The sequence below is a fragment of the Pyxicephalus adspersus genome, chromosome 10 (genome assembly GCF_032062135.1).
Source record: "Pyxicephalus adspersus chromosome 10, UCB_Pads_2.0, whole genome shotgun sequence".
In the NCBI taxonomy this organism is placed as follows: Eukaryota; Metazoa; Chordata; class Amphibia; order Anura; family Pyxicephalidae; genus Pyxicephalus; species Pyxicephalus adspersus.
In genome coordinates, this window is record NC_092867.1 from 57,393,621 (window position 1) to 57,414,448 (window position 20,828).

The 20,828-nt window shown below is 41.7% G+C and overlaps 2 protein-coding genes and 1 long non-coding RNA gene across 4 annotated transcripts in view; 2 read left to right on the top strand and 1 right to left on the bottom strand.

Moving 5' to 3' along the window:
- Positions 1-769: 769 nt before the first annotated feature.
- Positions 770-5,790, top strand: LOC140339070 (oocyte zinc finger protein XlCOF8.4-like). Of its 2 annotated transcripts, none has more exons than XM_072423615.1 (8): positions 770-1,260; positions 3,203-3,336; positions 3,478-3,651; positions 3,724-3,835; positions 3,957-4,048; positions 4,147-4,246; positions 4,530-4,625; positions 4,917-5,790. In XM_072423615.1, exons 2-8 carry the CDS (start codon positions 3,259-3,261, stop codon positions 5,579-5,581), a joined length of 1,317 nt encoding a protein of 438 aa, XP_072279716.1. In that variant the 5' UTR covers positions 770-1,260; positions 3,203-3,258; the 3' UTR covers positions 5,582-5,790. The 2 variants fall into 2 exon arrangements, with proteins under 2 accessions (XP_072279716.1, XP_072279717.1); XM_072423616.1 differs by lacking the exon at positions 770-1,260 and adding an exon at positions 1,286-3,079.
- A 1,221-nt stretch (positions 5,791-7,011) lies between these two features.
- Positions 7,012-20,828, top strand: part of LOC140339139 (uncharacterized) — a 20,319-nt gene continuing 6,502 nt past the window's right edge. Inside the window, 9 exon segments of the mRNA XM_072423722.1 lie at positions 7,012-7,030; positions 8,664-8,786; positions 9,127-9,294; positions 9,371-9,479; positions 9,606-9,685; positions 9,771-9,870; positions 10,001-10,096; positions 10,316-10,411; positions 10,852-12,147. Coding sequence (XP_072279823.1) covers positions 8,718-8,786; positions 9,127-9,294; positions 9,371-9,479; positions 9,606-9,685; positions 9,771-9,870; positions 10,001-10,096; positions 10,316-10,411; positions 10,852-12,147 — 2,014 coding nt within the window. The 5' untranslated portion in view covers positions 7,012-7,030; positions 8,664-8,717.
- Positions 11,726-15,401, bottom strand: LOC140339169 (uncharacterized). Its single transcript, XR_011922390.1, has 2 exons — positions 14,822-15,401; positions 11,726-13,388 (listed from the first exon to the last, which is right to left on the bottom strand). It is a non-coding gene; the product is annotated as an uncharacterized lncRNA (long non-coding RNA).

Sequence of the window (20,828 nt, forward strand, 5' to 3'; positions counted from 1 at the left end):
TTTATTTTAAATAAATTGACTACATTCTGTGTGGGCTATATCACATGTGATCATGTGACTTCAGTCAGGTCACATGTGCAGTATATAGTTCACAGGATGGATTGTTTTCTTTCAAGTTTGGCTAAGATGTTAAAGAGGAACTAAAAGAAACAAAAACACACCTTCAATCCCGCAGGGCAGACCGATCACTCCGGGGGTATCCGTCATCTGGTCCCGCGTCATCCCAACATTCGCCGCCATCTTCATCTTTTCTACCTGATTCTTCATCTTACGCCACCCAACCCAGGCGCAAGATCGGGTGACGTGGGATGAAAAAAAATTTGGGCATGCTCTCTTTCACATTTCTGTCAGGCTTCCTGACGTAGGTATCTCGGGAGGCTTTGCGCTCTCATTCATTATCGACCGTCTAGGCAGTCGAGAATTAGGGGGCGGTGCTGCACCCTTTTTTATGTAAAGTGAAAATTTTGAGTATAGGTATGCTTTAATATGGAATACAGTTTTGGGTCCTTTTTAGGGGTGCTCATCACAACAAATGGGGCAAGGAAGACCATAAAGAAGATGGCCCCAGGAATGTCCTATGGTGCCATGACTGATGCTGCTTCCCATGTCATGATCACATTGAGTTTACGGGCCAAGCTTTTATTATCGCCACTGTTGTAGAAGAAAACTAGACCACAGTCATCTGAGGTGAAAGTGTATCCATATTTTTACAAGACACTTTAGCAAAAAAAACAATCACAAACCAGTCACGGGCAGCACAGTGGCTCAGTGGTTAGCACTTTGGCCTTTTCAGCTCTAGGTCTCAGGTTTGAATCTCAGCCGGGACAATATCTGTATGGAGTTTGCTGTTTCTCCGTGTCTGCGTGGGCTTCCTCCCACGTTCCAACTCAAAGCAGTTTGGTAAATAGTTTTCTCCCTAAAAAAAATTGACCTTAGACTTCGTTAATGACATATGACTATAATAGGGACATTAGTTTGAGGGACAGCTAGTGACATGACTATGGACTTTGTACAGCGCTTCCTAATATATTGGCGTTATATAAATACTGGGAAATAATAATTAAAAGCAGTCGGAGAGTTCACGCAACCTAATTCTAGCATGAGCCACTAGAGGTCAACATACTGTAGTGTTTGAAGAGAAAGTGTCTTCATTTCAGGAGGGGTGGTGGCCATTTTGTTGTAGCCAGGAAGAGGTGGAGAGTGAAAATTTTAAAGCTAAAGAAGCTTCCTTCTGGAGAGTGTGTGCCCAGTGAGGCGAAGGTAATTATGGTTTCTTATTATGATAGGGGAATGAGGTGATATGCCCAAAATAAACAAACAGGTGGGAATTATTTGCATTTGGGGAGAGGCGTACTAAAAGGCTTCTCCTGAAGCTTAACATTTTCACTATTTGGAAATTCAGTTCACTGCCTCCTACACATATACAGCTTCACGACTTCACGACTTTTATTATTGTGTATTATAACTTATTCCAGTATATTCATACTATCATAATCCAAAATATTTAATGGAGTTTATGTATTATAATCACAAGTAATGTTTTACCTACCTGTACTCTCAATTTCATGTATTCATCTAATTATTTGTGTACACATACATCTCTGGTACTATAGTTATACAGCTATACTAATCTCTAGCATGGCTTTGTGATATAACATACTTAAATGACAAATTATATATACTTTTGGATACAGCTGCATATTGTTACACTATATTTGTATATTACTTTCCTATACAGCGATATAGCATTCTCACCATGTCCCCTGAGGAAGCCTAATGGCAAAACGTGGCGGGATTGAAATGTTTGCGCAATTGTTTTGAACATAATTATCTGCCTCTGTAAGAGAATTAGACAATATATACCAGTAAAGTTTAATTGGGAGGCGCCTATTTACTTTTATTTATTTGTTAACATGCTGTTTTGACTATTGTCCAATGCTATCCACGGTTGTGGATTATTTATAACATTGTATGACATTTATATACATGTTTCAGGTTTTTGCCAACAAACCCAGCTTTTTCTTTCTTATGCCCCCTACAACAACCAATAAAATATGCGGGAAGGGCACTCTTTTTCTACTAGCCGCCTAGTAGGCTTTCCTATTGGATGCTTGTACCTCTCTGGAACCAATTCTGAAATTCTCCTGTTTAAAGCACTTTTGCTGATAGAGATAGCGCACCAATTTGGCCGGTTTCTTCTAATGCACCAGGGACTGGAGGTCATGTTGGGGTCAAACGAGAGAGGGATCTATATGTTATTGGGATCTGCATAGTTTATGCCAGGCTGGAAATCTCAGGATATGGACTTTTATTTCACATCTGATCAGTGTTTCCCAACCAGGGTTCCTCCAGAGTTTGTTAGGGATTATTTGAGTTTAGTTTAGTTCAGTCTACTGTTCAGTTTAGATGGCAGCAATGATCATTTTGGTTATCTGTAAGGGTGACATTCCTCCCTCTGGCCAGAATGTAAGAGACTTTCTTCCCACTGACCACCACATGATCTATGGCTTTAGTAATTATTAAAGGGGTTCACTGAAGACCTGAAAGTTATTTCAAGGGTTCCCAATGTTGAAAAACGCAGCATTTGATGATGCCATCTGCTAGTCAAGTCAGTACTGCTGAATGTGGAGAAGTGGAACCTGCGTTGGTCTGTTCTTAATAAGTCACACTCAAAAGTTGAAACATAGTCAGCGCCCTTTTGCAGTTTTACAGGTTGTACAGTTATAATTTTATTTCGGTTATGTGTTCCAAAAAGTAAGTTCATCGTCACTGTTCTGCATTCCTTTTTCTCCTGAGTAAAAAGAAAATAAATATACTTTCCCCCCATCTTCTCTTATTAGTATTATTATTAAACAGGATTTATGTAGCGCCAACATATTACGCAGCGCTGTACATTAAATAGGTTGATGGCCATTGTCTTCTAAGGAAGGTTCCCGTAGATCTCAAAGCAGGAGAAATCTTGTGAGAAGATGCTCAAGTTCACTCCAAGAGCATCTTTTTGCAAGATTTAGACTACTCTTCATTCAAGAGGAAGGAAGGTGACATCATCCTCATCTAGGCACCGCAAGCGGGGGTTAATGTAAGTATATTTTAAACTTTCTACTTTACAGGAGACATTCTTCATTTGAATTAATGATTTCTCAAAACTACGCTATACATTTAGGTTTTTTTCATTTGCCAGTTATTATATTTTTGTGTACAGGGCATCCAAAGTTCAGACAAGTACTGTAAGAAGGAACTCCTGATCACTTATTGAGGATGGAAAAGGAGCGAAGTCACATGACAGAAAGGATATTAAACCTCACCTTGGAGATCATCTACCTGCTGACCGGAGAGGTACGGAGGATTCTGGGAGGTCCGATGACACCACTCTTATCTCTGTTAACGGAACAATCTGAGGGATATGTGGGAGGGATATGTGGAATTCTTAGTGACAATAAAATTGCATTGGTAATAATAATAATTGTTCTTTCTAAGGATTATGTTATAGTCAAGAGACCATCTGATGATCACATGACTCATGTGCCACAAAGTGGGAGAAGGACTCAGAGCCCCACGACAGAGCCTCCAACTTCCGCCATAACAGACCTAAACAATGACAAAAAGATTCTAGAAGTCACACAGAAGATCATCGAGCTGCTGACGGGAGAGGTGAGTGTCGGGAATTCTGGGGCATCATTATAGGAAGAGTCTGGATGGTGACTGTATCATTGTGTATTTCAGATTCCTATAATGTGTCAGAATGTCGCTGTATCATTCCCTAAAGAGGAAAGAAATGACATGGGTAAAAACAAGGACACCATGATGGAGAGCCAGCCGCCCCTCACATCAACAAGTAAGAGACTTTCATTTCTTGTAAAGGAGAGAAGAGTATTGAGGATCCATCTATATACACACATCCTCTGATATAAAGACCTAGAAACAATGTATTCAGTAAGTGTGTGTGTTTCCTACAGATGGATCCAGAAATACCCCGGAGAGATGTCCCCGTCCTCTGTATTCCCGGGATTCCCCACAGGAACATCAGAAGATCCCTCAGGAGGATCAGGTAGATGGGACTGAATTACCTAATAAAAGCTATTACTATGTTTGAACCTAATTCATAATGCAGATTAAGTTGCCTACAGAATAATAAATCTCATACAGTACAAAAAACTGATCGTTAAAGCTGAAGATGAAGATGGGATGCATGTAATGGAATATGGGCCATGTAAGGAAGAAGAAATCCCTATAGAGATCAGCACAGGTGAGTAATAAACACTAAATCCAGAAAAGAGTGCCTGAGTCCCCTTGTTCTGTCACACAACAATCTCTTCTCCCTCCCCCCTCCTCTGTCAGTAGACAGTATTGGGGGGACAGTATGTGCCCAGTGAGGGAGTCAAGACCCATCAGTCTCTATTACACTCCTGCTCTCCTCCTCACATCATGTCATTGTGTGTCACCAGCCAAGAGACGTGACCAGTCTCCCCCCACACACCTCTCTGGGGTCTCTCATACATCTCAGTATTCACTCTCATCTTTATTCACAGGCACCAGAGAGGCTCCAAGAGATGTCAAAGTTGAGGAAGAGGATGAAGGAAATGTGAGGATTAAAGAGGAGGAAACCCCTACAGAGATCAGCACAGGTAAGAAACATTAGTACAGATTTTAGGATTCTCCTTCACCTCTCTAAGCATCCACCATAAGAAATAAACTCATTTTGTAAGGCTGACCATACAAGAGTCAATTACCTTCCAGTCTGAGCATTCTACGCACATATACTCTTACTTTTGGTTCAATAATGGAGGTGACAGACAAGTGATAGCATGGCACTCTTAGAATCCGTTTCACCTTTGTTGGCAGGTCTGTGTTTTATTTAGTTCATTTTTATCTAACCCTTTTCTAACTATTCTCATTTTATATCTTATTTCCACGAGATGGGCAATGTATCAAGAATGGCATAGAAGACCCCATGACCCCAAATCTCCATTCAGTCCGTCCTAGTAATGATGTGTTATCTGATCCCCCTACACCTGGTGGAATTCTTCCCGCTCATTCATCTCTCATCACCCACAATACTGATCATAGGGAGGATGAAAAGTTTCCCTGTTACCTTTGCGGAAAATGTTTTACTAGAAATGAGACTCTCACCATCCATCACAGATCCTACACGAGGGAGAAGCCGTGTTCTGTGTGTGGGAAATGTTTTCTTAGGAAATTGTGCCTAATTAACGAAGAAAGACCGGCTGCTGGAGAGAAGTTATATTCGTGCTCAGAATGTGGAAAATGTTTCACTCAGAAATCAGGTCTTAATTACCACCTACGGGTTCACACAGGTGTGAAGCCATATTCCTGTTCCCATTGTGATAAGTGCTTTGTTGACAAAAATGGTCTTCTTCTACACTTGAGAACTCACACCGGCGAGAAGCCGTATTCATGTTCAGAATGTGGCAAATGTTTTTCCGTGAGTTCAACTCTTGCCAAACACAAGAGAACGCACACGGGTGAGAAGCCGTATTCATGTTCAGAATGTGGGAAATGTTTTACCACAAGTACAGGCTTCATTAAACACAAAAAAACTCACACGGGAAAGAAACTATAATTATGTCCAGAATGTGAAATTGCTTCACTGTGCAAAGCAGTCTTCTATCACTCAGCAAAACATAAACAGCATAGTCTTATTTTTTGTCTCTCCTTTATGGAGTAGCAATTTTTACATTACTGTTAATATGTTAAATAAAGCTGAACTCTTGATAAAAAATAATAAAAATACAGCTTTTGTTGTTGTGCATTGAAGGACATATAATTCTGATAATATTGGCTTATGCTGCTATCTTCAGGAAGCTTAGGACACTATGACAAAATGCCTTCGGGCAGCATTCAAGATTCAACGTTGTCAATGTTGTTGACCACCTAGGGAATGGTTTAGTTCAGTGGTCACCAACTTTTTCGGTCCCACGGACCACTAAAATTACCGGTGTCCTAAGCAAAAAAACTACCCATGGAAAATAACTGCCAGGGGGCGTATGCCAATGGGCGTGTACAATGACTTCATCTTTAGGAAAGTTTCACTCTCACTGTTTGTGTATGAAAGCTGCATGTCATGTTCTCCAGCCTTACATCTCTCCAAGTACAAACCTCCAGATCTCCTGAACAGTATGTCATACCGACCTGAAATTTTCAGGGTACATGGGGGATCCTTATAGCTAGCCGAGCCAATTTCATCTCCCCACCTTTAATAACTTACAAAGTATGGGGACCATAATTATAAAAAATAGTGAAAATTGAACATCAGAGTTGCTGTTTAAAAAATAAGTGTGTCTAGAAGTTTGAAATTAAACATACAAATTATGAACCCCTGAACCCCAATTTCTCTGGAACGGGGGGATCTACAAAACCAAAAATGTAGGTGCAAGTGGAGGACACCTGTGGCTAACACCCCCTAACATTTCATCATTTGGCAATCATCAGAACATAAAAAGCTCTGCTCATAAAAAAAAACTACCCTCTTATACATTGGTGGATGCTTCTAGCAACTGAACCCCAATTTCTTTGGAATGGTGAGGTTTAAGAAACTGAAATTGTGTGGGGGACACCTGTGGCTAACATCCTCTAAAATGCCATCATGAGGCCATCGTCAGAACATAAAAAACTCTGTCCATACAAAAAAACTACCGTTACACATTGGTGGAGGCTTCTACCACCTCAACTCTAATTTCTCATCATTTAGCCTATTGGAATGTATGGGAATTTCAAAGATGGGCATAAATGGCAACTTAATATTATGGGATCTTCTTTCCACTATCCTGGATCTGTAAAATCAGTTGAATTTCTGTTTCTAGCAATATATGCCTAACCTGCTAAGTAAGATATTGTATAACTATATGGAGCCAGCAGGTGGCGTTCTAAACTAGTTCCACAGTTTTCGTTTAGTCACCACTAGAGGACAATGTTCTTCTGCATGGTAGCAGAAGGAGAGCGGCCATTTTGTTGTAGTCCGGAAGAGGTGGAGAATTTTTCTTGTCGCAGATTTCTAGTCAGTGAGAGGAAGGTAATAAATATTTTTTTTTTTACAGTTTGTTATAGAAGGGAGTCCTAGTACTCTCTGTGTATAGAGGCTGTCATGTGACTTCAGTCAGGTGACATGCCCTGTATAAAGGGAGTAGGTGGGATTGTTTTATTGAAGTTTTAGTGAGAAGGGCAATAGAAGGTTCCTCTCCTTCCTGCCTCAGCCCCATAACAGACCTGGGCTCTCATCACTAGCAGATGTGCTGTACTACAGTGGCCCCCAACCTTTTGGAGCTTGTGGACCACTAAATCTATGGACTCCAGACTGAGCGGGGAGCCGCGTGTCACTCAAACGGGAAGAAACTTCCCCCAGAGTGACATCATAGTGCCAGAACCAGCCCACTCTCCTGCGATCCATTCTGGAGACATAGACCGTTGCTTTGGTTGGTGCGCCGCCTTAATTGAGGTCCTCCTGACCCCACTGGGGGGGTGCACCAGCCAGAGCCAAGGACCACCACTGGTCTCTGGGAGCTTGGGACCCCTGTTGTAGTGGAGGCCTTCAATTGTTCATATACAGTCAGCATGCATCGCATGCAGTGCCCTTTGTGGTGGAATTGCATTTCAGAAGCGCTAATTGCTCTACTGGTTGACCTGTCTGTTCATGTCACCCTTTTGTTAGCAATGGCGGGGCGGTTCTTCCTCCAGAGGAAACTGCATGACTTCCAGGCCACAACTGCATGCATATGTTGTCACCTCATGGGAGCAGTTGGGAATGTAGTCCTCATTCTGCACAATGCTTTGGTTTACTACATGTCTGAAAGGGGCCTAACAAATTCTATGGGAAAACTGCCAGTCCATTGGGTCAAGCAAATCAGTACAAAATGCTTCCTCTGGTCACACCTGCCTTCTTTTCTCATCTCCGTGTGATCTAAAACCAGATTTTAGGACTTACCCATTTCTAAGGACAAGAATCCTATTCATCTCCATATAATACTGACCACATATACAGGTCATACATCACATATTGGGTCCCACAGAGAATTCATTTGTAATACCATGCATACCTTCTCCCAATGTGAGGATTTTACTTTTTCCATATGGGGACAAATGGGGGTGGCTTAAAGTAAAAGCGGACCTAAACTAAAATTTGTTACCTTACATAAAAGGGTAAACAACCTTTTTTTGGGGGGGGGCAGCATTAAAAGCAGAATAGGAGCACAGAGCCTCCTGGGTAGTGTGAGATCGGGTGACATGGGACCGATCAGAAAACTTCCAGAGGGAGTTCATTTTTCTTCTTAGTACCACTTTAAGTGTATCCAAGGAATGACTGGTTCTCTTTATCTCTATATAGCTTTTGTTTTATAATATTTAAAGGAGCTTATCAATTTCCTGTGTCCCCCTCTGTGGTTCTTCTAGCAGACCATGACATTAGGGTAGGGAACCCTTGCCCATTGCCCATGACACAGGTGATTGATACACTGGAATTGTCAGTATCTACAGACTTCTGCTGGTGATTTCTGTTGATGAACGCAGTGTTCGAGGGGGCCCACAGTGTTCGAGGGGGCAGCACGAAAGCCATTTTCTTTCATTTGAACAGGATCTGTTTCCATAAAGAATTATTAAAATCCTAATTGCTCACAGGATATATGTGTATTTAATTTTTTTATTTTTTTTAGGTTTTTTCGTCCTGGACAGCCAAAGTAAAGACAAAACCGATCACCTGACTGAAGATGGAGAAGAAGCAGACAAATAGGATGTTAAACTTCACCCTGGAGATCATCTACCTATTGACTGGAGAGGTGAGGAAGATTCTGGGAGGTCACATGACATCATTCTTAGCTCTACTGATCTAACACAGAACTGATTCAAGCGGGTTATTGTAAAGTTTCAGTGGTATTAAAATTGGATTAATTATTATGGATCAGTGCTCAACCCAGAAGTTATTTTAAGCCGGGTGGGAAGAAATTGTAGGTGGGTGGCAGCCCCTGTATTGTGACCAAACTCTTTAGTAACCACCCAAAAACAGCCGGGTGGGTGCTGAAAAGTGCCGGGTGGTGCGCCCTGCTAAAAGTGCCTGGGGAGAACCCTGTGGGTGTAATATATTTTCTCCATTCTGTTTATTTTCACCCTAAAACTCAGGACTGCATTATAGTGAAGAAGCCATCTGCTGATCACATGCCTGGTGTGTCAGAGGCTTGGAGTGGGATGCAGAGCTCCGTGACAGAGCCTCCCACTCCCTCCCGAATAAACAATGCCAAGAAGATTCTGGAAATCATCCAGAAGATCATTGAGCTGCTAACGGGAGAGGTGAGTGGTGCCGGGAATTCTGGGAGATTATTATAAGAATGTGTCTGGATGGTGACTGTATCATCGTGTGTGTCAGGTTCCTATAAAGTGTCAGGATGTCACTGCCTCCTTTTTCAAAGAAGAAGGGCACATGGATCTGTACGAGAACTCCATGATGGAGAATGGGCCACCCCTCACTTCACAGGGTAAGAGGAGGCTTTAATTTCTTGTAATGGAGAGAAGAGTTCTGAGGATCCACCTAGATACACACATCCTCTGATATAAAGACATAGAAACAATGTATTCAGACAGTGTATGTGTGTTTCCTACAGATGGATCCAGAAATACCCCAGAGACATGTCCCCGTCCTCTGTATTCCCAAGGTTCCACACAGGAACATCAGGAGGATCAGGTATATATGACTGGGATAAGTTTAAAGAAAGCAAATAATTGACCTAAGCTTATACATTGTCAAGAGTATAATAAATCTTTTATAGGGTAAAGGCCAGACTGTTAAAACAGAACGTGAAGAAGCGACATATATGAGGAGTAATGGGTTGTGTAAGGAGGAAAATCCTGCCCCAGAGATCAGCACCGGTGAATAATAAATACTTAATCTAGCAACCTTTTTTGTTCTTTACAATAATCTTTTCCCCCACATCCACACTGTCCAAGGTAATCTCATACATCTCAGTACAGAGGACTTCACTCTTATTTCTACTCACAGAACTTGGAGACATCCAGAGAGACATCAAAGTTGAGAAGGAGGAAGAAGGACATGCAAGGATTAAAGAAGAGGAAATCGCTCTAGAGATCAGCACAGGTTAGTAATAATCACTAAATACAGAAGAGCCCTAAATACTCGTTGTTCAGTCATTACACACTCACTCAAACGCTGGGGTCTCTCATACATCTCAGTACAGGGGGCTTCACTCTCATAATTTGCAGAACCCAATGGGGTAATCTGAATCAATCAGCTTCAGACTTTGGGGTCTCTCATACATCTTAGCACAGGGAACTTTACTCTCATTATTTTTCCTAGACCCTGGAGACACTCAGATAGACATCAAGACTGAGAAGGAGGAAGAAGGACATGTGAGCATTAAAGACGAGGAGATTCCGTTTGAGATTGGCACAGGTAATAAAACGCTAAATACCGAAATGTAAATATGCCCTTGCTTAAGTCACCCTAAGATAAATCTGGAATAAAACATTAAATGTCTGTTTGCAAAGCATCTGAATTTCGATTCTTTAAAGAAGTTTCAAGAAAATATGTGAGTTAAATAAAATTTTTCAAGTAGTTTGTTCCCAAAATAAGACACTGATGTCACCTCACAGGGCGTTATGGCTTTTTTTTAAAAGAAAGCAGAGTGTATAGACTGTATAGGTTTTCTTTGTTAAATCAGCCTACATTAGCTTTCTAAAATGTGAAGCCAAGGGATCAGCTATAAAAGTTTTAAAATGTATAGAACATATATGTAAGGTGCCTGAATGTTATTTAAGGTTGCTGTTAACTTGTCATATTTTCAAATGTTTTTTAATAAACCCCAATATCCACTCATCTCTTATTTCTTCCAGATGGACAATACATTAACAATGACATGGCAAACCACCCCGTCCAGTCAAACACATCCAGTTCTCATGGAAAAGACCCCATGACCCCAAATCTCCATCCAGATCCTCCTAGTAATGATGTGTCATCTGATCCCCCTACGCCTGGAGGGAGTTTACCTGATCACCCATCCCCCATCACCCATCATACTGATCATAGAGAGGATGAAAAGTTACCATGTTACCTTTGTGGGAAAAATTTTATTAGGAATGAAACTCTCACTGTTCATCACAGAACTTACACGGGAGAGAAGCCATGTTCTGTATGTTGGAAGTGCTTTCTTAGCAAATTGTGCTTTATTAATGAAGAAAGAATTTATATTGGAGAGAGGCCGTATACATGTTCAGAATGTGGGAAATGTTTCAGCCAGAAGTCAAGTCTTACTTTCCACCAAAAGATTCACACTGGTGTAAAGCCATATCACTGTTTCCAGTGTGGTAAATGCTTTAACAGAAAGTCCCATCTTCTTGAACATCAGCAAACTCACACCGGTGAGAAGCCATATTCGTGTCCTGAGTGTGGAAAATGCTTTAAGGCACGATCATCTATTATTTACCACAGGAAAACTCACACTGGGGTGAGACCATTTTCATGTTCGGAATGTGGTAAAAGTTTTATTGAGAGTTTAGCTCTTGTCAAACACCAGAGAACTCACACCGGGGTGAAACCATATTCATGCTTGGAATGTGGAAAAAGTTTTAGTGGATACTCAGGTCTCATCTATCACAAGAAATCTCACACTGGGGAGAAACCACATTCATGTTTGGAATGTGGAAAATGCTTTACAGAGAAATCGGCTCTTGTTAATCATAAAAGAACTCACACAGGGGGGGCGCAGTATTCATGTTCAGAATGTGGGAGATGCTTTACTGAGAAATCAGATCTTCTTAACCACAAGAGAACTCACACTGGAGAGAATCTCTATTCATGTTCAGAATGTGGGAAATGCTTTAATGAAATTTCAGCTGTCGTTGAACATGAAAGAGCTCATGCAAAGGAAAAGCTGTTTTCTTGCTCAAAATGTGGAAAACGTTTCACTACAAGTTCCGCTCTTGTTGATCACAAGAGAACTCACACTGGGGAGAACCCGTATTCATGCACGGAGTGCGGGAAAAGCTTTACTCTGCAATCAGCTTTTGTTGATCACAGAAAAACTCACATGGGACAGAAACCGTATTCATGTTCACAATGCGGGAAAAGTTTTTCTGAGAAAAAAAATCTTCTTTTACATCAGAGAACTCACACAGGGCAGAAGCCATATTATTTATGAGAAAAACGGCTTATTCTGTAGCTCGCACATCAGTTGTCAAATGTAACCATGATCCTTCTATGGGGAAAGGTTACTGGAGTAAAATCCCAAACACACATTAGGCAACTTTCATCTGGAGCAAACTGTTTTCAAAGATTTTGACTATTCTGCCTGTTTGTGGACCAGAGATGGTTGTGATGGATGAGCATAACTTTTGTACAGGACTGAAAATGGCATCATGTACTTTTGATTTTGGCTTGTTAACATAAAATACAGCATAGTTTAATTTTTGTGTTTCCTTTGTTTTTATTCCATTATAGCTCTTCCTTCAAATTTATGCTATCATTAGGTACAGAAAGAGGTAGGTAAAGGGTAGGCCTTACTTTTCAATCTGATAAAATAAGTAGATCTCAGGAACTCAACACCTGCTCATTTGCAATTCCAGTTATAAGACCAATTTTTGCATCTCAGACGTTGTATTGCGTGTTCAAATGATTGAGCACATCCAATCAGGAACTCCTATTGGTCCTATACCCCATCTCCACCCCATGATCAAAAAGGTAGGTTATCATTCTGCTGTCCTTTTTACTCGCCAGTTATCAATAAAATTGAAAAGATATTCCACAATGTATCTATACTTCACATTAAAACAATAGGAAGGAAAACCTAAGCTGCCATTATCAGCCACGAGAGAGGAAATGTTATGGCAATTATGATCAACAATTTTTTTTGTAATGAAGGTGCTCATTGCGTCAGTCTATTACTATAGAATACATTTAGCAGAAGAAAAGGTTGGCTAAAAAGGGGAGTAGTTCTATAAAGAATTCTAGAAATATTGATATTCAAGAATAATTTGGCTAAAATTGCAGAAGAGAGAAATACAGAAGCGTGGCCAAGAGACACATTAAGCTTATGTTGTTGAAGAAGAAGACACTAGGATATTCATACCTATCAGAATTAAAGATCACAAAAACTTTGGCTTGGCACATCCACAAAAATGATGTTGCCTATGTGGAATTTGCAAATCGAATAGAGACAGATAGGTAGTATTGAGACTTGGGATGTATAAAGGCATTCAAACAAGCATGATATACATATTTCTTCATTGTAAAAACATTATTCAAAACAACATTAAAAAACTTTCATAAAATTATTAAATTGATCTTTACTGTTCCATTATTGGTCTAGTATGTATTGATATATAGTTCTCAACGCGTTTCACGGTCAGAGTTCGCTTCATCAGGTACAAATATCCTACAATCACAAAATAATTTCAAGTTTCACATATTTTTAACTCATACCCTTTTTTTGGATGTATACATTCACCACTCAATTTTTCACACAGGTGTTTCTTTTGTGACTCTCTAATGTGAACATCCAGACCAACAGGGCGATCCTTTCTTAGATTGTCAAAATATTCAGACCAATACCAAAACACAGACGGAGGAAGACTTTTTTTTATATATAAAAAATATATATTGACATAATTGAAATGATTATTCTCCATGTTCTCTATATTTCATTATTATATCAGTCACCATTCCCCATGTGTTTCAAATTACTTAATAGTTACAGCCTTTTTTTAGTGTTTCTAAATAACTCTCTCTTAGTGACCATATTTAGTGAGCTTCCTCGTTTTTCTATATATATATTTTGTTGAACTCCTAATACAAAAAGTGTCCGTTGTCACTATTCCCTATCCCTGTTCAATAGTGTCTCCCCCATTGTGTTACTTTATTCCCCCTATTTTTTTTAGTTTTTATCTAAAGTGCCATACGAAATTGTTATGCTATTTATTATATATAATGTTTCCTATTTTCAACCCCAATAATCCATGTATTGAATCCAATACAAAATTATTTGAATTTCCCACACATCTGCCCGCCTGCACGACGCATGTATTGACGTCACCGCTAAACCCCGGAGAACGTTTCTGCATTGCGCGGGGCTGAGGATCAAAGAAGACTGACGTGTCCCTAGGACCTGCGGGAACCAGCAGGACGCTGGGGGACAGCGACGGAACAGGGTAAGTTTTTTCAGGGTAAAGCGACCCAGAATGTGACTCCGGATTACCGATATTTGCAGGTAAAATCCACCCTGGGTCACACTCGGGAATACCGCTAGGGGGGGTTAATAAATGGGTTTCTGAATACAGCTCAGAGGTCAATCAGAGGCCACTCTACTAGCATTATCTGAGTTTTATGACACCTGGAGACACAAAACTCCAACTTTAACAATGTGTGTTGTAAACTAAAGGGTCTGGAAGGGTGCTGATGAAATGGATGATGGAAGGATGTCAGAGAAAGAAATATCTGATATGGGGAAATGTATATTTCCCCATAGCAGGGGTGTATACCTGCGGTCTGTTATCTTCTAAGCAAAGACCCTAAAGAGAGACTCTAGCCTCCACTTCTTGACATTTATGAGGAGCCATTATGGTTATCCCCAATATCACAGGGTCAGTACATAATACCTAGTAAGCAACACCAACTTTCATAGCACAGCAATACCCCCTATGTAAAATTAGGGCAAAACCCACCCAAATAAACACCCCATTAATACAAACTCAGTCTCCTCGGTCTTTGTCCTCTGCTCCAGGGGGGTATATCTCTTAGCATGGACCTGCACCTGATACAGAGCATTTGTTCCTGAAAAGGACCCAGCACAGAAAGTATTCCATTACTCACCTCATACACTAGGCTGTGTTGTGGGTCACATCATCTATCAGAGCCTGGTAGGGAAAGTGTGAAATGTTAGACTTCTCGCTACGGTTTGTTTAAAAGTTACAATAGGGAGATGAAAGCCGCAGCATATCAGGTGGGGATTTGCTGCCAATGCATGCAGGCCATGTACGTCAGCTTGGCGAGCCAGATCATAGATAACCTACAATGATAAGAAACAAAAAGTAATGATTTGCATAGTTCACCTATTAACCCATTTAAAATCATATATTTAAATATTGCACCTAAATATTTTATACTTTTTTATTCAGCTTGAGTTTGTCCTGAAAATATACCGTATTTTTCGGACTATAAGACGCTCCGGCCTATAAGACGCACCCAATTTTAAAGGAGAAAAACCTAGAAAAAAAAGATTCTGAACAAAATACTAAAAAATCACTCTGTGTCAATGTATCCCCTTCTAATCACTCTGACACAGAGTGATCAGAAGGGGATACATTGACACAGAGTGATTAGAAGGGGATACATTGACACAATGTATCCCCTTCTGATCACCCTGTGCCAAAAAATCATACTCACCCGATCCCGCGATGCTGTGGGCTTCTTCTTCTCCTCGCTCCCCTCCTGGCTGCAGCGCGTGTCCCCTCCTCCTCTGAGCGAGGAGAAGCCGACACGCATACCCCAGCGATCCCATAAGCAGGCTGATCCAGCCTGCTTACCGGATCGCGAGGGCACGTGTGCCGGCTTCTCCTCTCTCAGAGGAGGAGGAGGGGACACGCGCTGCAGCCGGGAGGAGAGCCAGGAGAAGCCGGCACCCGTGCCCTCGCGATCCCATAAGCAGGCTGATCCAGCCTGCTTACCGGATCGCGAGGGCACGTGTGCCGGCTTCTCCTCGCTCAGAGGAGGAGGGGACACGCGCTGCAGCCGGGAGGAGAGCGAGGAGAAGAAGAAGCCCACAGCATCGCGGGATCGGGTGAGTATGATTTTTTTTAATTACCGGTATATTTAACATGTATTCGGTGTATAAGACGCACCCACTTTTCCCCCCCAGTTTTGGGGAAGAAAAAGTGCGTCTTATAGTCCGAAAAATACGGTAATTCTAGTGTAAATAATGAATAATAAAGAATAAAATGTTCTGCTAATAAACCTAAACTTTTCAAAACAAAGAAAAACAAAATCCCTATGTATTTCCCATTATAATTAAATTTATTAAATCTCTAGTTTATTCTGTAAATTTTGAGATCCTTCTCTCAGTCAAACAGTGCCTATCTGTTCTCTATGGCCACCCTATCATTCCGCCTGAGCACTGGAAACGCACCTACCACTCCCAAAAATAACTTCCTGCTGCATGGAGTGTGCCCATTGGGTTGCAAATAGTTCTTATCCAGTAGAAGGACCGTCCCTCTAGAGCAGGCGTGTCAAACTCTTGCCCGCCCATTCTCCCATCGGAGATTTGAGCCTGCAATGGGAGACGTGGCGGGTTGTGTCTAGGGATTTGTATGGTAAATGAGAGTAAGCAAGTAGTAGCAAACTGTATGGCATTCAGTAGTATCCAGTAAATGGATAAAAGGTTCAGTCGTTATCCAAGAAATGGAGCATTAGTCTGTCGCACTAAGTAGGGATCCTTACACCCAGTGCGGACTGTTCTTGGGCTTCCACAGAGTGATGAGGATGACCCCATTTGTATGTAGCATGACAGTACTTAAGTCAAGTAGCAGGCGCATCTTAAGCGTGCCTGGAGATATCTAGCAGTAGGTAGATTTGAGCACCATCAAAATCAAATCAGCTTTCAGTCATGCTTTTTACATAATTGTTACAGCAAAAAAAAAACTTTACAGATCACATCACTAGGCATACCAGACAACTGTGACATGGAGTCAGGGACTTCATGTACTTAATCTCCAGAGCTGCTGTCCGGGGTTTATACAATAGGACATTGATGATAGCAGTAACGGTAGCTTTCAGATCTGAAGATGAGGAGGCCTTTGGCTGGCCTCCAACCCTGATATTATTTCTGCAGTTTTGGTTGAGGTAATAGAGAGGGGAGTGGGAGAGAACGGCGGAGCAGCATTCCGCTGTGCTCTCTCCTCCTTCACTTCCATTATGATTGCTTTCCGTCCATCATCAATGGATCCGCCAGGACGGTCGCTCAGCTGAGCCCTGTACACATGCAAAATTCTCTTCCGATATCAGCTCTGCCGTATCAGACGAGAACCATTGCATACAGTCTTGAACTCAGAGCCCTCCAGGTAAGTACAATTTTTACAGGGAGGGCAGAAAGGGTTTCCTTTGTATTTCTGGCACTACATGTGTACATGAAATACTGGAATTCTTGAAACACAAATACACAGAAAATGTATTGCAGTAAATAAGTAATGAACTAAGGATGAAGTATAAAAGAAGAGGACTACGCAATGCTGCTTATCTAAAATAGTACTTCATTATGTTTAAAAAATCCACATACGTTTAAATATATGTATGTAGATCTGCTTTAATAAATATATTTAATAAAAGAGAATAAAATACAAAAAATACTGATCTGCTCTGTGGAACCAAAGCTTTCAATATTCTTGGTGATACTTGGAGGAAACAAATTTAGAATCCCAATGCTGTCCAAAAATAGCTGTAAAATGGAAAACATAAGGTCATTAAATCAGAATCCTTTAATTCAAGATAACCATAGAACATACAGAACTTGCTCATAGAATCTGGATATATATTAGTCTGAAATGACAAGCACTTGATCCCATCACAGTGCCATGCAAAGTGACACGTAGTTCCCTAACCCAACTCATGCTGGTAGCAAATAACAAGCAGACAAACACTTCCTAATCTATAATAAATAAAATAAAATGACATTGGTTAGCTACTGCTTACTCCTCTTCCATATCTTAGCTTCAACAGAGCTGAATACCTTTGTGAAATCATCCAATATAGTCATGTAATGACTAAAGCTCACCAAATAATGTCAATTTCAATGTACAATCAGCTTTAAATTTAACTACATAGGTGGACCTACCAAAAAAGCTGATCAATATCTTTATGCAGTGTGGTTGGCCTTTGCATTACATATGTGTTGTTGGAGCTAGAGATTGTGCAGATTGACTGTAACATGTATGTCAGTGCCTACAAATCAACTTGTACACACACAAATATTTAACAACTTCCACTGCTTCTGGTTGATTTATCTCTCCTCTGAACTAGGCTTTCAAGTTTGTATAATCAGGCAGGTCAATATTGCAAGGCAGGGAAAGGGATCTATCTGCAATATGCATCTTACCTGTTTGATCCCTTTCAGTTTCTGTCAAAAACCAGAACTTCACCCCTTCACCTGAGCTTCTTTGCCATGGCCTTGTATTTGTGTGGGGTTATGCGGGTTAGGTTAATTTAGAATCCACTTAAAGCAAACCTCACAGTGGTGCTGGCTACCGCGTTTCCCCGATTTTAAAACATCCCCATTAAGTAAGCCACCCCCGATTTTTGAAAAAAAAAATTAAAATAAGACACTTACCCGTTAATAAGACATCTGATCCTGCGTGTGTGTCCTTTACGCTGGCTGCAGCGTGTGTGTTCTTGATGCTGGCTGCAGCGTGTGTGTCCTCCAGAGAGCCTCCTCCTCCTTCAGAGCCAAACTGAAAGTAAAAAGCCTGCACACGTGCCCCCGCGATTCTGAACAAGGAAGCAAGCTGCTGATCCCTGCCCTAACGGAGATCCCTGCACAGAATTACTGGTAAGTGATCAGAAGGGGATAATCAATGGCATAGAGTGATCAGAAGGGGATAATCAATGGCATAGAGTGGTCAGAAGGGGAATTTGAACGGCACATGAGTGATCAGAAGGGGAATATGAACGGCACATGAGTGATCAGAAGGGGACAATCAATGGAACATGAGTGATCATGAGTGACTTTCAACAATAAATGTGTACTGTAGTCTTCTTCATGGAAAAATAAGACATCCCCTGAAAATAAGACCTAGGGCATATTTTGGCATTTCAAAAAATATAAGAGAGTGCCTTATAATCGGGGAAACAGGGTATGTCAGTTTGCATCCATGACAAAATAAACATTTATTATATGTATGGAAAAGGCCATCTTGTGTATGGCAAATTAACATGCCATCCACTCTGGACCTTCCCCACCCAAATCCCTCTGTCACTGCTCATCCCCTACCCGGGCTCTCTAACCAGTTATTCAGTGTTGTTGTCTGTGATTGGTTAATGCTGATGTCATAGATATAGATCAGGTACCACCACAAAACACAGAATAAGAACCCCATTTAACTGCCAATCAGATCCCTGCACAGTATCATCATCCTCATCTGTAGAGCCCCTCTTCACTTTTATCTATTTTCTCATCATACTCTGCAGTCATCCCATGTGTGGAGTGTGTTGCCCCCTGAATCGACACTGTCATCCCCTTCTGTGGAGTGCGTTGTCCCTCTCACATTCTGAGGAGCACGCTATCCCCCCATATAAACATTTTGTGGAGCGCGTTTTCCCCCCACCTACACATTCTGTGATGCGCGTTGTCCCCCCACCCTCACATTCTGTGATGCACGTTGTCCCCCCCACCAACACATTTTGTGGAGCGCGTTTTCCCCCCCACCAACAAATTCTGTGATGCGCGTTGTCCCCCCACCCTCACATTCTGTGATGCGCGTTGTCCCCCCCACAACACATTTTGTGGAGCGCGTTTTCCCCCCCACCAACACATTCTGTGATGCGCGTTGTCCCCCCCACCACCACACATTCTGTGGAGTTGTCTCCTGATCCACACTGCCACCCCCATCTGTGGAGAACATTGACCCCTGATCTGCATTGCCACCCCTAACTGTGGAGCACGTTGTCCACTGATCTGGTGACCTAAAAACAAAAATTTCATGTCAGAACCCGAGATGCCATCCACTTGCATCTGACAGACAGTGCTGGGGAGAGAGAAGTATCATCACATGACAGGGAAAGAGAAAAAAAACACAAAAATTACTCTGATTAGTCAGCAAGTATAGTGCTTTTTTTTTCCTTTCTGACTGATGATGTTATTCTCCCATAAACTTTGCAGCCTCCTCGTGGGGATATCACCTAATAGTGGTGCACGCCATCACCTGCTCTTTTCTCCAAACCCCCATATCACCCTGCCATACCAAGTGCACCCGATCGCCTGTCTCACCCTTCTAGCTTTCTCCCCCATCTTGAACCCCATATCATCCTGAAAAATTAGCTAAGCATCCCATCACCTACGCCACATCACATGTCTTTCCTCTTTCCAATACACCCTTATTAATCTGCAATAATAGTAGTGTGATAGTAGTACACCCCAGTATCTTTCTCCAACTTCCTGCCCCCCTCCCCTGATCATCCTGAAATAATATCAGTGCATCCCATCAAATGCCTCCCCCTTCCCAAATCCCCAAATTACCATCTAAAAATAGCAGTGCTATAAATTATTTCAGTGTACCCCAACATCTGTCCCATTCTGAACTCCCATACCACCCTGCAATATTACTAGTGCACCCCATCATCTACCTCACCCTTCCTGAACTCCCATAGCACCCTGCAATATTACCAGTACCACAATAGGTGTGCACCCCATCACCTGTCTCTCCCCTCCTGTACCCCTCATATCACCTCCCAATATGAGTGCACCCCATCACCTGTCTCCCCTCCTCCTGTACCCCCATATTACCTCACAACAATAGGAGTGCCCCCATCACCTGTCTCTCCTCCTGTACCCCCCATATCACCTCACAACAATAGGAGTGCACCCCATCACCTGTCTTTCCTCCTCCTGTGTCCCCATATTACCTCACAACAATAGGAGTGCACCCCATCACCTGTCTCTCCCCTCCTGTACCCCCATATCACCTCACAACAATAGGAGTGCACCCCATCACCTGTCTCTCCCCTCCTGTACCCCCATATCACCTCACAACAAAAGGAGTGCACCCCATCACCTGTCTTTCCTCCTCCTGTATCCCCATATTACCTCACAACAATAGGAGTGCACCCCATCACC